Source organism: Mustela putorius, unplaced genomic scaffold (assembly GCF_011764305.1).
Source record: "Mustela putorius furo isolate JIRA1106 unplaced genomic scaffold, ASM1176430v1.1 tig00000596_pilon_pilon_pilon, whole genome shotgun sequence".
NCBI lineage: Eukaryota > Metazoa > Chordata > Mammalia > Carnivora > Mustelidae > Mustela > Mustela putorius.
In genome coordinates this window covers 11,601,231-11,615,292 of record NW_025421428.1, presented here as the reverse complement: position 1 = coordinate 11,615,292, position 14,062 = coordinate 11,601,231, and the positions used below count along the sequence as shown (strand labels likewise).

The 14,062-nt window shown below is 50.7% G+C and overlaps 1 protein-coding gene across 2 annotated transcripts; it reads right to left on the bottom strand.

Annotated features, from left to right (window-relative positions):
* Positions 1 to 576: 576 nt before the first annotated feature.
* EXOSC2 (exosome component 2) lies at positions 577 to 10,991 on the bottom strand. 2 transcript variants are annotated; one of them, XM_004757106.3, is made up of 9 exons: positions 10,833 to 10,986; positions 8,989 to 9,090; positions 7,103 to 7,148; positions 6,589 to 6,678; positions 5,516 to 5,581; positions 4,966 to 5,034; positions 3,493 to 3,669; positions 2,547 to 2,675; positions 577 to 1,400 (listed from the first exon to the last, which is right to left on the bottom strand). In XM_004757106.3, exons 1-9 carry the CDS (start codon positions 10,952 to 10,954, stop codon positions 1,320 to 1,322), a joined length of 882 nt encoding a protein of 293 aa, XP_004757163.1. In that variant the 5' UTR covers positions 10,955 to 10,986; the 3' UTR covers positions 577 to 1,319. The 2 variants fall into 2 exon arrangements, with proteins under 2 accessions (XP_004757163.1, XP_044938540.1); XM_045082605.1 differs by lacking the exons at positions 577 to 1,400; positions 2,547 to 2,675 and adding an exon at positions 2,682 to 2,948 and having other exon boundaries at positions 10,833 to 10,991.
* Between the last annotated feature and the right edge of the window lie 3,071 nt (positions 10,992 to 14,062).

Below are 14,062 nucleotides of genomic sequence, written 5' to 3'. Positions count from 1 at the left end.
AGTGTCAAATGCAGGGTTCAAAGTTGCAACCACTGAAACTATACTAGGCTTACACTTCACTGGATGACCCAGAGGGCAGTTTAAAGTCCTCTGTCAGGTTTTATACCTGCTACACTCCCAAGTATTACACAGGGCATGGGGACAGAAACAGTGATGTTAATACCACATTTATAAATATAGAAAAAATATTCACATATTGTGAAATAAGACAGCACTTCATAGCCTGCCTTTAAAAAAATGTTTTCCCAATCCTGAGAGTACCGTTTCTAGTCATTAGGAAAGCCAATGCATGGGAATCCTAGCATTCCTCAGTGAGAACTTCAACCTCCTGTTTTTAACCCTGAATTATTCCAAAGTTAATGCATTACTACTTCAATCACACGAGGAAGACAGCTTTTCTGTTCCCATCTGCATTTCTCTTCCTGTTTTCCCATTCCTCAGAGCACCCTGAACACTCACTCTATTACTGATAATTCAGCTTCTGACAAATCACCCCTTAGAAACGGGACAGATTACAGCAGCCTGATGGATGTATACTCGCATGTATCACTAGAAGCAACATTCTAAGCAAGCAAAGGCTGCTTGGTTGACTTTATTCTTCCATGTGACCGCTGGGTTAATGTTATTAACTATACAGACACCTGGGTGGCTCCGTCGGTTAAGCTCCGGCTCTGGGTTTCAGCTCAGATCCCAGTCTCCCGGTCAGGAGACAGAGCCCTGCGTTGGCTCTACCGTGGGCGTGGAGCCTGCTGAAGATCCCTGCTCCAGCACAAGCATGTGCGCTTACTCGCGCGCGTGTGCTCTCTCTCTCGAAAAAAAAGTCCTACTTGCGCCGCAGGAGTGGGAACAGAGGCCAAAACAGTTTGCGGGTCAGGGAGGCTGCGTTTTTTATAAGGACCATTTCATGGGAGCACTGTAGCTTGTGATGGTGATTCACTAACTGATGGTGGATAGAAGAAAAAGATTTTCCATATTATTCCAGAATAGGAGTCCACTTGGCTGAAACACTGTGTGCTTATAAAGGCTTGAAGCTTAAGAAAAAAAAAAAGATAGTAATAATTAAGAAAATAAAAAAATAAAGGCCTGCATACCCGTACTGCCCGACTCTGCAGGCAACCCAAGGGGCCAGCAGCACTTCCCCAGGCTCTGCCCTAGATCAGGAGAAAGCAAGTCTTTGGGGCTGGACGTAGCCTGATGTAGGTCAGGTGGTGAGTGTCACAGTTCTCCACGGAGCCACACAGGGACCACAAATCGGATTGTTCACTTTCAAGAACTGCTCGGGTCAGGTGCACACCATCCTGTCCTTCAGATGTTTCTCCTCACCCCTCCTGTTCTAAAAGCCTCTGGCGCGTTTCCATAACTACTTCCTCCATTATTTCTGGCTTTAAGAGGTCTTTGATCTAAAGAAGAAAAGAAAAAAAAAAGAAGAAAAGAAAAAGGTGTATCTGTTCAGAAAAGAAACCGACCATAAGCGACATCCAAACGCAGAAACCAAGCATGGTTACTATAAACCTTCCATATTCCTTTCATTTTTTTAAAATTTATTCTTATTTATTAATTTATTTTTAAAGATTTTATTTATTAGGGGCGCCTGGGTGGCTCAGTCATTAAGCATCTGCCTTCAGCTCAGGTCATGATCCCAGGGTCCTGGGATTGAGCCCCACATGGGGCTCCATGCTGGGCAGGAAGCCTGCTTCTCCCTCTCCTGCTTCTCCTGCTGGTTCCCTCTCTCACTGCATCTCTGTCAAATAAATAACTAAAATCTTAAAAAAAAATGAAGATTTTACTTATTTGACAGAGAGAGAGTGAGCGAGCATGCGCACAAGCAAAGGGACCAGCAGGCAGAGGTAGAGGGAGAAGCAGGCTCCCCACTGAGCAGGGAGCCCGATGCAGGGCTCTGTCTCCATGACCCGAGCCGAAGGCAGATGCTTAACTGACTGACCCACCCAGGTGCCCCTAAGATTCGTTTATTTTAAAGAGTGAGAGAGAACACATGAGCAGGAGAAAGGGCAGAGAGAGGGAGGGAGAGAGAATCCCAAGCAGACTGCACTGAGTGCGGAGCCCGACGTGGGGCTCAATCCATGACCCCGAGATCACAACCTGAGCCGAAATCAAGACTGGCAGCTCAACCAACTGAGCCATGCAGGCACCTCTTCCTTTACTGGAGGCTAAGTATCGCAAGATATGTTCTGCTAGAAGCAGCTTAATGAACCACCAGGATTCGGTTCTTGGGATTCGCTAAAAAGATAAAGCTAAAATTTGGGATGGGAGATGAAGTCCAGAGAACTGCTGTCCTAAGGTAGTCCTCCCAGCACCTCCATCCCCCCCGTAAACCCTTGCACTGACACGAGACACCGAGGCTATCCCAAGTATCTTGGGGAAAGATCTACCGACACTAGACAGGGCCGTAGGCAGATCAGTTTCCACCCCCGCACACGGTGAAGGTACTGGGAGACACACTTGCGATCCCTCAGGAGACGCTGGAGCAGTGGACACTCGTCCTACAGACAGACGAGGAAAAGGGGAGGCACGGCTGGAGCGAGTACCTGGTGCGGAAGGGACGCCTCGTAGCAGTACAAGATGCTGGTGTCATACAGCATCACCCTCTGGGTGACCAGCAAGACGATGCAGTTCCGGAGCCGGGAGATCACCTCTCGGTCGGCGAGGGAGACGGGCTACCCGCGGAGACAGGGGGAAACACAGAACCAAGGTCAGCGAACAGTCATGGCAAAGCACAGAAATCATTTGTAACTTCGACCTATGACTCCGAGACTCCAAAACAATCAACCGCTGACTGCGAGGGACGGCAAAAAGGAGGGTGCCTCAGCTGCGGGGACCCGCAACGTGCGTCCCGGTGACCAGAGAGCACCCCAGTTCCACTTCATCGCAAGGAGAAGGCAAGACGATGTTCGTAAAGACGCCTCAGTGGAGACTCGAACTCCCTCAGTCTGCAGCAATCACACGGGTTTTTTTTGTTGTTGTTGTTTTTGTTAAAGATTTTTTTTTTATTTACTTATTTGACAGAGAGAGATCACAAGTAGGCAGAGAGGCAGGCAGAGAGAGAGGAGGAAGCAGGCTCCCTGCTGAGCAGAGAGCCCGATGCGGGACTCGATCCCAGGACCCTGAGATCATGACCTGAGCCGAAGGTAGCGGCTTAACCCACTGAGCCACCCAGGCGCCCAGCAATCACACGGTTTAAAACCAGGCAGCAACTAGGGCGCCTGGGGGCGGATCGGTCAGTTAGGTGTCCGACGGGTTTCGGCCCACGTCATAATCTCAGGGCTGTGAGATGGAGCCCCAAGCTGGGCTCTGCCTCTCCCTCTCTCTCTCTCTCCCCCTCCCGCCCCTGCTTGTGTGCGCTAGCAAATAAATAAATATAACTTTAAAAAATAAAAAAAATTTTTAAATGTTAAGAGCCAGCTCCACCCGGCCCAGAAGTACAGCGGAGACCGAGCGCCACTCGCCGCAACAGCAGCAACGGTGTTTACGCACCTCCAGGTCGGCAGCGAAGCCCCCCGCGCCCTCTTCTTTGTGCTCCGGCGTTGGGTAGATCCAGATGAAGCCATTGTTCCCCAGAATCACGGAGGCCCCACAGGGCAAGTCATGGAAGTGAGTCTTCTGCCGCTTGACCAGGGATGGAGAAACCTGGACCAACACCCCCTGGCCGAGCTAAAGAAACACAGCACGATCGAAGTCACTGGAGAGTCATGAGTAAAGGGCGTAAAACGCAGACCCAACAGAATACCCATCCTTGCTCTGGCGGAGTCACGGCCACTCCCGTTAACAACTGCAGTCACCTGTGCATACACACAGGGTAACTATGCCCCGAGGACATTTGTGGATGCAGAGGTTGACACGCCCCAGGAGCAGGTGACTCTCCATACCCCTCTCATCCTCCTGCCATTCTTATCATGGTATCTGAATCTGGGGCTGGTGCGCTGGCAGTCAGGCAAGCTGGGCTGAGTGAGGACATGCGCCTGAGCCTCTTGTGGGCCGGTGCATTCTGTTCCACCTGGATCCCAGCCACCCACCTCGCCCGGGGGATGTATGCTGCTGGGCAAGGGGAATGGCTGAGGGCTGGGTGCAAATCCATCCCTGGTGGGGGGAAGGGCAACACCGAGTCCCCATCCCGCGGAGGGAGGGTCTGCAGTAGCCAGGCCCCAGAAGGCATGAGCATGGCTGACCAGAGCCGCTCCACAAGGGAAGAGGCTTCCGTGCCACTCAGAAAACAAAAAGTTTCCCCTAGCCAAAAGACTGGTAAGTCATAATCTGTTGTAGAAAGTATGCTGGCATAGGGCACTGGGGCGGCTCAGTCGGTTAGGCCCCTGGCTCTTGGTTTTGGCTCAGGTTGTGAGCTTGGGTTTGCGAGATGGAGCCCCATGTGGGCACCCCGCTCAGCAGGGAGTCCGCTTCTCTCCCTCAACCCCTCCCCTTGCTCACGTGTGCTCTCTCTTGCTCAAATAAAGTGAATCTTTAGAAGAGAAAAAAAGTATGCTATCGTTAAAGCAGTAAGAGCCTCAATAGAACTTCATACAAAAAAACCAGTGACCGTTCATTTAAAGGCCCAAGTGGCGAACCAATCTTTCCTAGTAAAGACACCCACTTTATTTGACTGGACATTTGTCTTGAGCCAAGGCCATCGGGTTTCAATATGACCTCCCTTTGCTCCTGGCCCTAGCACAAGGCCGTGGCCCCCCGGAGCGAGCTGAGCCAGCGGGGCCACAAGGCCGCAGGGCATGGGAGCTCTTCTGCCACACCAGTCTCCTCAGTAGTAAGAGAACCGGAGCTGTCGTCCATGACCGTGCCACTAAGCCATGACCGTGTGAACCTGCCGCTTTGCAGGACGCCAGCCTGTCATGCTTAACTTCCCGGGCTCTTTAGGGCTGAATTCCAGAGAGCAGTGGGGATTTCAGAAATGGACTGAGGGCTCAGTCAGTATCCAGGAACAGCAAGAGACCACCTTACTTTGCCGTACTTCAGACTCCTCGTGTGCAGCGACACCGCTCCATCTGAGAACACCGCCTGCACCTCCGCCTGGCCAGAGCGCTAAAGGAGCAAACCCTCTCTCGGCACCTGCCTTCCCCGGGGCCCCGCTCCCGCCTCTCCAGCCTCTCCTCCCATCCCCAGTGGTCCCACCTGCAGCCTTCGACCCCGAGGACACCACCGCGACCTAACCTCTCCCCACTGGTTCTCATGAATCTCTTGATATGAACAACACCTTTTCTACTCCCTGCACAAAAGCTAGCCTGGTTATGAAAATCTGAGTCTAGCTTGAAGCACGGGCCACCATAAGGGATAAACCCGATGAAATGACCGAGGCAGCAGGCCTGAACAGGAGCTGGGGGGTTCGGTTGGGTTAAGGAGGGGGAGGAAGGCTGCAGCAGAGCCCGTGACACTTGATCTAGGATCCAGATCCCCGCCAGGACTACGTGTCCAGGCGGAGGCATCTGATCGAAGCCCCATTTCCCAGCTCCGTATAAAGCACAGAGATGCTATTATCCAAGGTGCAGGATACACTGATGAGATCCCCTTCCTGCAAGAAACCTCTCATGGCCAGCTCATCTTCTGCAGATCTTCTTCTCTGAAATACACAAAGCGATGACGTGACTTAAGTCAGATCCTGCAGGAAGATCTCTGGAACCAGCCACAGTATTCCGACACTAGAGTAGGTAAGCAGGAACACCAGAGCGATCACCACCACTTTCCCTCTTACAGGCCTTCCCACAGCTACCCCCCTCCCTCCTCTCTCCGGACAGTATTCCAACTCCTTATGTGCTGAAACCCCTCCCAATCGTGCCCAGCCTCCCTTTCTCCACTCACTGTCCACGGCAGCTCCCCAGGCAGCCACAGAGTCAGATTACCGGCGGCCTGACCCTATCTTTACTCACACATTTCCCGGGATCCAGAACGCCCTGTGAAATTCCACCCATTCTTCAGGGATCCACTCTAACGCCCCTTTCCTACAAGCATCTCCCGGCGAAATCACTCCTCTTTCTGTACAGTCACACGCTTGTTCATTCTCCGACTGCCAGGGACTCAGATCAGTTATCTCCCTTCCCCTGCTAATCTGTACGCTCTGTCAGGAACTCAGTCGGGCTTCCTTTATCTCGCATTCTCCAGAGAACTGAGCACTAAGCCTCTGTACAGGCATGCTGAACTGACGATAAACCAAGGCATTTTACAGAAGGCCGCCCCTTAGGCCCTGCAGTTGTCTGGGATGACCAAATGCCATTCAACTGACAAAAAGCTAACCTAAACACAACTTTTCAAGGGACACCTTCCCTGCAAAACAGATACACCCAGACAAGGAAGATGAGTACCAGGCAACTGAGAGCTTCTCTTCCAACTCTCTTTTGGGGTCACTCCCCACCGCCATTCCAGATCCTACCACATACCAACTGCCACTTATGTGGGGAGGCCTGGGCTAAGTGAAAAGCCCATGTGTACATCTAGGCAGCAAACCTCACTACAGACAGACAAGGGTAAAAAAAAAAGGCAACCTCGGCACCAAGCAGAGTTCTCTAGTGGAGCAGTGGACCCCAGAGCCTTCTCTAGCATACTCTACAGTACTGGCCTGCAGACCCTCACCAGCTCTCCTCCAGGAAGGTTCATGGATGACAGAAGCAAGACTGAATCCAACCTCGAGTTGGTCTCCACCTTCCACCTCTTCTGTTGAACCTACAGAGAAAGTCTACAGTTGGACACAGACTCCAGGGGCAAGAGCTCACATCATCAGCAACCCATAACCCCCAATACAACAAGCCAACTGTCTCTATCAAAGGGCACAGAGGCGCACCTGGGTGGCTCAGTTAGTTAAGCATCTGCCTTCAGCTCAGGTCATGATCCCAGGGTCCTGGGATAGAGCCCCATGGGGCTCTGTGCTCAGCAGGGAGTGTGCTTCTCCCTCTCCTTCTGCCCCTCCCCCACCCTACTTGTGCACTCTCTCTCAAATAAAAAAATAAAATCTTTTAAAGGGGGGGGGCCATAAGAGTCAAATATAATGAATGCCCCACTTGCATAACTACAGAGAGAATGACTATCCCATTCATTCAATCACCAGCTTGCTTCTACTTTGTAAATACCAACTTGATATCGACTTTACCTCTGTGATTCTCCCCACCACAATGTCTCCTACTTCACCATTGTATCTGGAAGATAAAACAGGTCATCCATCAGTGAACAGACCTTATCACAAGACTAAGCACCACTGGAGATTTCAGTTCCACAGGATTAGGGCCTGGATTAGGCACCATGCTGAAGTCCGGCAAACTCCCCTAACTACGCTGTTTTGACTGATTTCCAGAAACTGGTAACTTGAAACACTCCTACATGTATAAAGTCTCCATTAACTATTCTTGGACATTTATTCCCAGTAGTTCGTTAAGCCTGAAATTCCTATTTTGTTAATTACATGACACTGTTAAGCACGGAATATTTCCTGGTGGGCTCTGGAACACAGATGGCTTCTTCATCAGCAAAGGAAGAGGAGGAGGAGACTGAGACAGGACCTCACCCAAACCAGTCACTCACAGTCTCCTCCACCCACAGGTGCTCAACTCCAGCCCCAGTGCTAGTCCTTATCCCAGTTCTAACGAAGACATGTTCCACACTGAAGGCTCCAGCTGCGGACCTCTACTCTGTCGGCCCTCACTCTCCTCTTGCTGAGCTCATCCAACCTAATGATTTTAAAGACCAGTGACTATGCCATTCCCTCGAGTTCTAGACTCTGGTCAGCTGTTGCCCAGCATCTCTATTTACATGACTAATAGGTAGTTCCAAATGTCACCAACCTAAAGCGAAGCTTTCCAATAGCCCCCTCCCCAGCCCCCATCACAAACTGGTCCTCTCCCAGCCGGCAGGGCTCAGTAAACAGCAACACCATTCCTCCAGCTGCTCAAGCCAGAAGTCCCAGGAGGCCTTGGAAGAACACTAGATTTCTCTCTCACTCCAGGACAAGACCAGCAGCTGATCCTACTGGCTCTACCTTCGAAATATACAGAAATAAAAGGCATCCAAGGGGCGCCTGGGTGGCTCAGTGGTTAAGCCGCTGCCTTTGGCTCGGGTCATGGTCTCGGGGTCCTGGGATCGAGCCCCGCGTCGGGCTCTCTGCTCAGCGGGGAGCCTGCTTCCTCCTCTCTCTCTCTGCCTGCCTCTCTGCCTGCTTGTGATCTCTCTGTCAAATAAATAAATAAAATCTTAAAAAAAAAAAAAAAGGCATCCAAATTGGGAAACGAAGAAATGAAAGCTATCTCCATTCACAGACAAGGTCCTATATATGGGAAATCCCAAAGAATACAAAATCCAACACCCTTGTGTGAAAAGCAAAACAAAAAAACCAAAAAACTTAGAACACAGAATGTCTGCAGAATCAGCCATTACTCCCCACTCCTACTGCTCGTCCCAGCCACCATGACTTCAGATAACGGAAACCGTCCGTTAATCGTCTCCCTAAGGCTGCCCCCCTTCCCCTTCAATCTCTCCCAGCAGCCAGAGTGATTTTATCAAGACAGAAGTCACACCATGTCCCTCTTCTGCTCCACCCCTTCCAGGGGCATCCTAGACTACATTAAAGTGGAAGACACAGCACTATCCAGGCAGGCTGCTCCTCCACTCCCCCTTGCTCACTCTGTTCCAACCCCATCGGCTTCCTTTCCGCTAACCTTTATTGAGCGCTTCTAGGCAGTGGGCCCTGTGCTGAGTACTTTCCATCCCGTTTCCATGAATTCTCACAAAAATCCTACAAGATGGATCATGCTTTCATACTCATCTTGCAGGGAAGGTAACCAAGGTGTGGAGAGGTCGAGTAGTGCGAGGAAGCTTTAGTAGCCCACACTTGCCTGTAGTCACCTATACCCTTTCTATTGTCATGTTCAAAATCGCAGACCTACTGGATGATAAAGCTGGTGCAGGTCGGGGGTGCGGTGGGGAATGTTCCTGGCCATATAACATGAATGACCACAAGAACGAATACACACCTTTTGTTCTCACCTGGTTTTCAAAGCTTTCACACAGATCAACTTGTTTACCCTCTCCACGGAGCCGGCCACGGATGCAATGAGCTTCTCTTCCCCCATATAAGTTCCATGGCCCCTGTTTTGAGTAGGGTACAAGGGATACAAGAGTGACTCTTGAGATGACCTCTCCCTTCAAGAACCATGTACTCCTGGGGTGCCTGGGTGGCTCAGTCGTTAAGCATCTGCCTTCAGCTTAGGTCATGATGCCAGGGTCCCAGGGCATCAGGCTCTCTGCCCAGTGGGGAGCCTGCTTCCCCCCTCTCCAACTCCCTCTGCTTGTGTTCCCTCTCTCACTGTGTTCTCTCTCTGTCAAATAAATAAAGTCTTAGAAAACACACACAAACACACACACACACACACACACACACACACACACACCATGTATTCCTAACGGGCTCCTCCTGCTTTAAAGTCTGGCTTCTTTCTGTGCCCTGAACACTGTTTAAGAGAGCTGCAGAGACATCTGCCCTTGTCTTACTCAAGTCTACTCAAATGTCACGTTCTCCACCGGGCGTACCTTGATTACCCCATTTAAAATGGTCGCCCACCTGCTGCCACCACCCCCACCATATTCCCAACCCCATTCCACTTACCCTGCTTAACTTTGCATTTTCCGCACCGAATTTATCACCAAACATACCAACTTGCTTGTTGTGCTTATTGTTTATTATCTGTCTCTCTCTGGTGATATGCAAACCCCGTGACATACATTTCCCTACTTTGACTGCAGTTGTACTTCAACCACCCATAACACAAATACATGCTGAATTCCTGAAGGACTGACACTTAAGACTCCTTAGGATCCAATAACCTCAAACTAAAAAGTTAAAGAGCAATATTATAAGTGCTGTACCCCCCAACCACCAAAAGGCTGAAATACCACTAGTGTTTATCTATGATAGTTATGTAATGGTGAGTTTTGCTTCTTTTCTTCTTCTTCTTCTTCTTTTTTTTTTTTAAGAGAAAGAAAGAAGAGGGGGAGAGGCAGAGAGGGAGGGAGAAAATCCTAAGGAGGCTCCAAGCCCAGCGTGAAGCCTGCGGGGTGAGGTTTGCAAGGGCTGGATCTCAGAACCCTGAGATCACACCTGAGCCAAAAATCAGGAGTCAGACGCTTAACAGAGTGAGCCACTCAGGCGCCCCGTTTGTTTTCTTAATTATTTCCTCATTTAATTCTCACTTCCCTACCAAAGAGTTACTGTTATTATCACGATCTTACAGGTAAGGAAACTGACCTCGGAGAGGAAATACAACTTGTAATATGTGATGGCACAGGGCTGAAATCCCAACTCTCTGGCTCAAGAGCCTACTCTCTTAACTGCACATAAGTGTACTGCCTTCAGATTCAAAATGTGGACTTGGGTGCTTGTAGCACAAGCTACTGTATATGCCCTGAGCCCAAACAATTACTGATTTCAAAACCGAGCACCTGGCTAAGAGATGTCGCCTAGAGAAGAGGCCGAGTCAGGAATGCCCACTGTCCCCTCATCTGAAAACTAGAAGAGGCCCCTGAGCCTAACCCTCCCCAGTTTTGCAGGTCTCCAACGAAGGGGAGGAAGGCTCAGAGATCAGGGCCTCGGGCAGAGAACCCAGGAGTCTTTGACACCGGAGGTTAGGAGAGAGGGATTTCCAAGGACCGAGGCAAACGCAGACGGGGACAAAGTGCATTGAGTGAAAAGCCGGAGGACTCGGAAACAAGGGAGCTCAGATGATCAGCTGTGCCCTGCGTCCGCCGGTACTTGGATGCAAGGGAACAGAGGCCACGTGCAGACAGCCCAGCAGGCGCCCTTTGGGATCCCGCGTCCCCAAGTCCCTACGTACCGCATGAATCCCGTGTCCGTGGTGATTGTGTCCCCCGGAACCACCAGATGTTTTTTAGTATCGCGGCCCACGCTCTCGCTAAGAGGCTTCCGAGCCACGGGAAGCCTCATCTCCATCGCCATCTTGGCGCCAAAGAAAAGCGCAAGCGCAGTCCGGCCGGGAACCGCGACTTCCGTCTTTGCAGTTCCCAGCCGTCGCACGGAGGGGCGGGGCAAGGCGGGCCTCAGAGCAGCCGCCAATGGGAACTCACAGTCTGGCGGCCATGTTGACTATTGGCAACCATTTGGCTAACACGAAGGGAGTGAGGAAGCCAAGTTGCCATTTTTACTATTGGCAAGGCTGCACCTGTGGAATTATGAAATCTCAGGTTGCATGGCGTTTGATTTAGTAATCATCAGCCCATGTATGGTTTGTCAGAGTTAGAGATCATTGAGAATTGGGCCTGTGAGTCTCCTTCCAACTCTAATTTGCTAAAATGTGATTCTTTGGTAGGTGGGATCTACAGAAAATACAGTTGGAAATAAAAAAGAGGCCCTATTCATACTGTTCCTAGTAGCCCCAGTATTCTACTTTACTGCTCCTCGTGAGTGCTGGTTCGGCACCAAACAGCCACCTCTACCCCCAGACAGTGTTCCAGATGCTGATTCTGTTCTTTCTTAACAACTTCTTCTGAATGAGCTGATTCACTCTAACTTAAAAAGAAAACTCCCTAAGAAAATATGCAAACCTTGCAAAGCAGCCCTGTTTTGTAGGGAGAGTAGGTGCACACCTAATACAAAGATACGGGCTTATATTTACTCGTACAATAAATTGAGCCCTGTCTGTATGCCAGGAGCTGTTCTAAGGATTCAATAGTGGGCAGACAGATGTATATGTGGCTATAATCTCTGTGTCCAGTTTATTTTTTAAGACTTTATTTATTTATCTGAGAGAGAGCCAAAGTGAGTGAGATCACAGAGGGAGAGGGAGAAGCAGACACGTCCCTGAGCCGAGAGCCTGATGTGGGTCTCAATCTCAGGACCCCAAGATCATGACCCAAGCTGAAGGCAGATGCTTAACTGACTAAGCCACCCAGGCGCTCCCTCTGTATCCTACTTAATAGCAGCACTTCCCCCCTCCCTGACTCCCACTACCCTCTCCCTCCTCCTTGCCCTACGTGATTTATAGACTCCACAACAAACCGCATTTCAGCCTCAGGGAACTGGAGCTGATGATTATGCACAGGGACCCTAAAGAGGATTAAATAACCTGTATCAGCCTCACGCACTGTACTCAGTAAATCAGGTCCACCGCCTCCCAAAGATCCATCAGACCAGCTTGTTAAACCTCCGAAAGGACATTTCTTTCTAAGCAAAGCTCACAACTACATCTGTCAAGAAAGCCAATCCTGCAAGGCAGCCAACAGTATAAATTCCAGGGCTCCGTGGGACGTCCACAGGTCAGACACTTCCCCTCCTGCCTGGAAGAAGAAGATAGAGCTAGGAAAGTGTGAGAAGGGTCCATCTGCTGAGTCTGGCCTCCGCCATAAGAGGGCAGTGGTGTTCTATGAGCCCGGGTAGCCCAGTCCGCTAGGGAGCTAGGCCTGGGAGTGCCCCTAGACCAAGAGTAGGGTACTCTGGACATCATCCACTTTCATCCCAGGAGGGATGGACATAACCTCCGCCCCTCCCATTCTCACAGCACCCATGTTTCCAGGGCCTGTCACAGCATTGGGATTATGACTACTTAGTATATTGGAGGATTCTGTGTCTGTTGAGAGACTGCTTCCTGGTTCACAGACAACTCACTTCTCACTGTTTCCGCGTATGGCCCAGAAGGGGTGAGAGGAGTCTCTGGGGTGTCTCTTCTAAGGCACCCTGGTGAGCTCATCGCCTCCCAAAGGACCCACCTCCTCATGCCATTTACTTGGGGGTTAGGATTTCAACACATGGATTTAGGAGAGACATATCCACTGCAGATACTTTTTTAAAAAGGCAGAAACTAAGGGCCAAAAAGGACTAACATGCACAGAGTGGTTGGTGGCAGGGCCAGGGTTCCTTCCTACTGCACCTGCTTTGCCCCAAAGCCTGCACCATCTACCAAACACTTCTCGGGGGTCTTGTCCTTTGCTGGATGCTTTATAGACGCATGCTACTTATTCCTCACACTTGACCCATCTTGGAGGTAGGAATTGCTATTCCTGATGGTCCTTGGGGTCTCTGAGTCCCACAAGAGACTTGCAGTTGGGACTGGCACCCGAGACTCCAGACTCCTCACCAGTGATCCTCTCTGCAAAGAGAGGACATGCGGACACCTGGGCACCCGGAAACAGAGCGCACATCCCAGAGGGGCTTATTAGGAATATGGATTCCTTGGGGCACCTGGCTGGCTCAATTGGTTAAGCATCTGCCTTCGGCTCAGGTCATGATCCCAGGGTCCTGGGATGGAGCCCCATATTGGGCTCCCCGCTCTGCGGAAAGCCTGCTCCTGCCACTCCCCCTGCTTGTGCTCTCTCTTTGTGTCAAATAGGTAAGTAAAATCTTAAAAAAAAAAAAAAAAAAAAAAAAAAAGGCTATGGATTCCTGAGCCCAAACTTGGGCACTGAGGTACTACAAAGGTGGGGTCTTGGAAATCTGTGAGTGTGTGTTTAACTCCCTCAATGATCTGAATGGCCTACCTGGTCTAACATTCATCAGTTCCCTCCACGTCCACCTACCTCCCATCTGTGCACTTTCCTCGGGCCCCTCAGTCATCTCTTACCTGAGCACCACCTCTAGGCTGGTCTCCTGGGTTCTACATTTGCCCTCCTACCGTCCAATCACCAAACAGCAGCCAGAGTGAGCTTTTAAAAACACATCAGGTTAAACCATTTTCCTGCTTAGAACGCTTCTGGCAGCTTCCGTTTACACCAAGAATAAAATCCAAACTCCTCTTCGTGGGACCTGTCTCTGAGCGCGCCCCCTCCTCACCCGACCCCTTACTCCCTCCACCTGCCCTAATCCCACCTGGGCCAGGTACCAGACACGTGGGGGCAGGCTCCTGGAGCACTTGTCTTTGAAGCCCTGGGCCGACATGCAAGATGTCTGATTTGGCCAAGGCAGCCACGTTGCGGGAAGCATTTGGCATGGGTGCTAATCAGCCCCCATCTGGAACTTTCCCCACCAGCCACAGACATACATCCCAGCAGGCCAGCTCTGAGGCGGGAAGGAAGCTGAAAGTTTGGGGTATCTGTTCCTCTATTTCAAGAGATC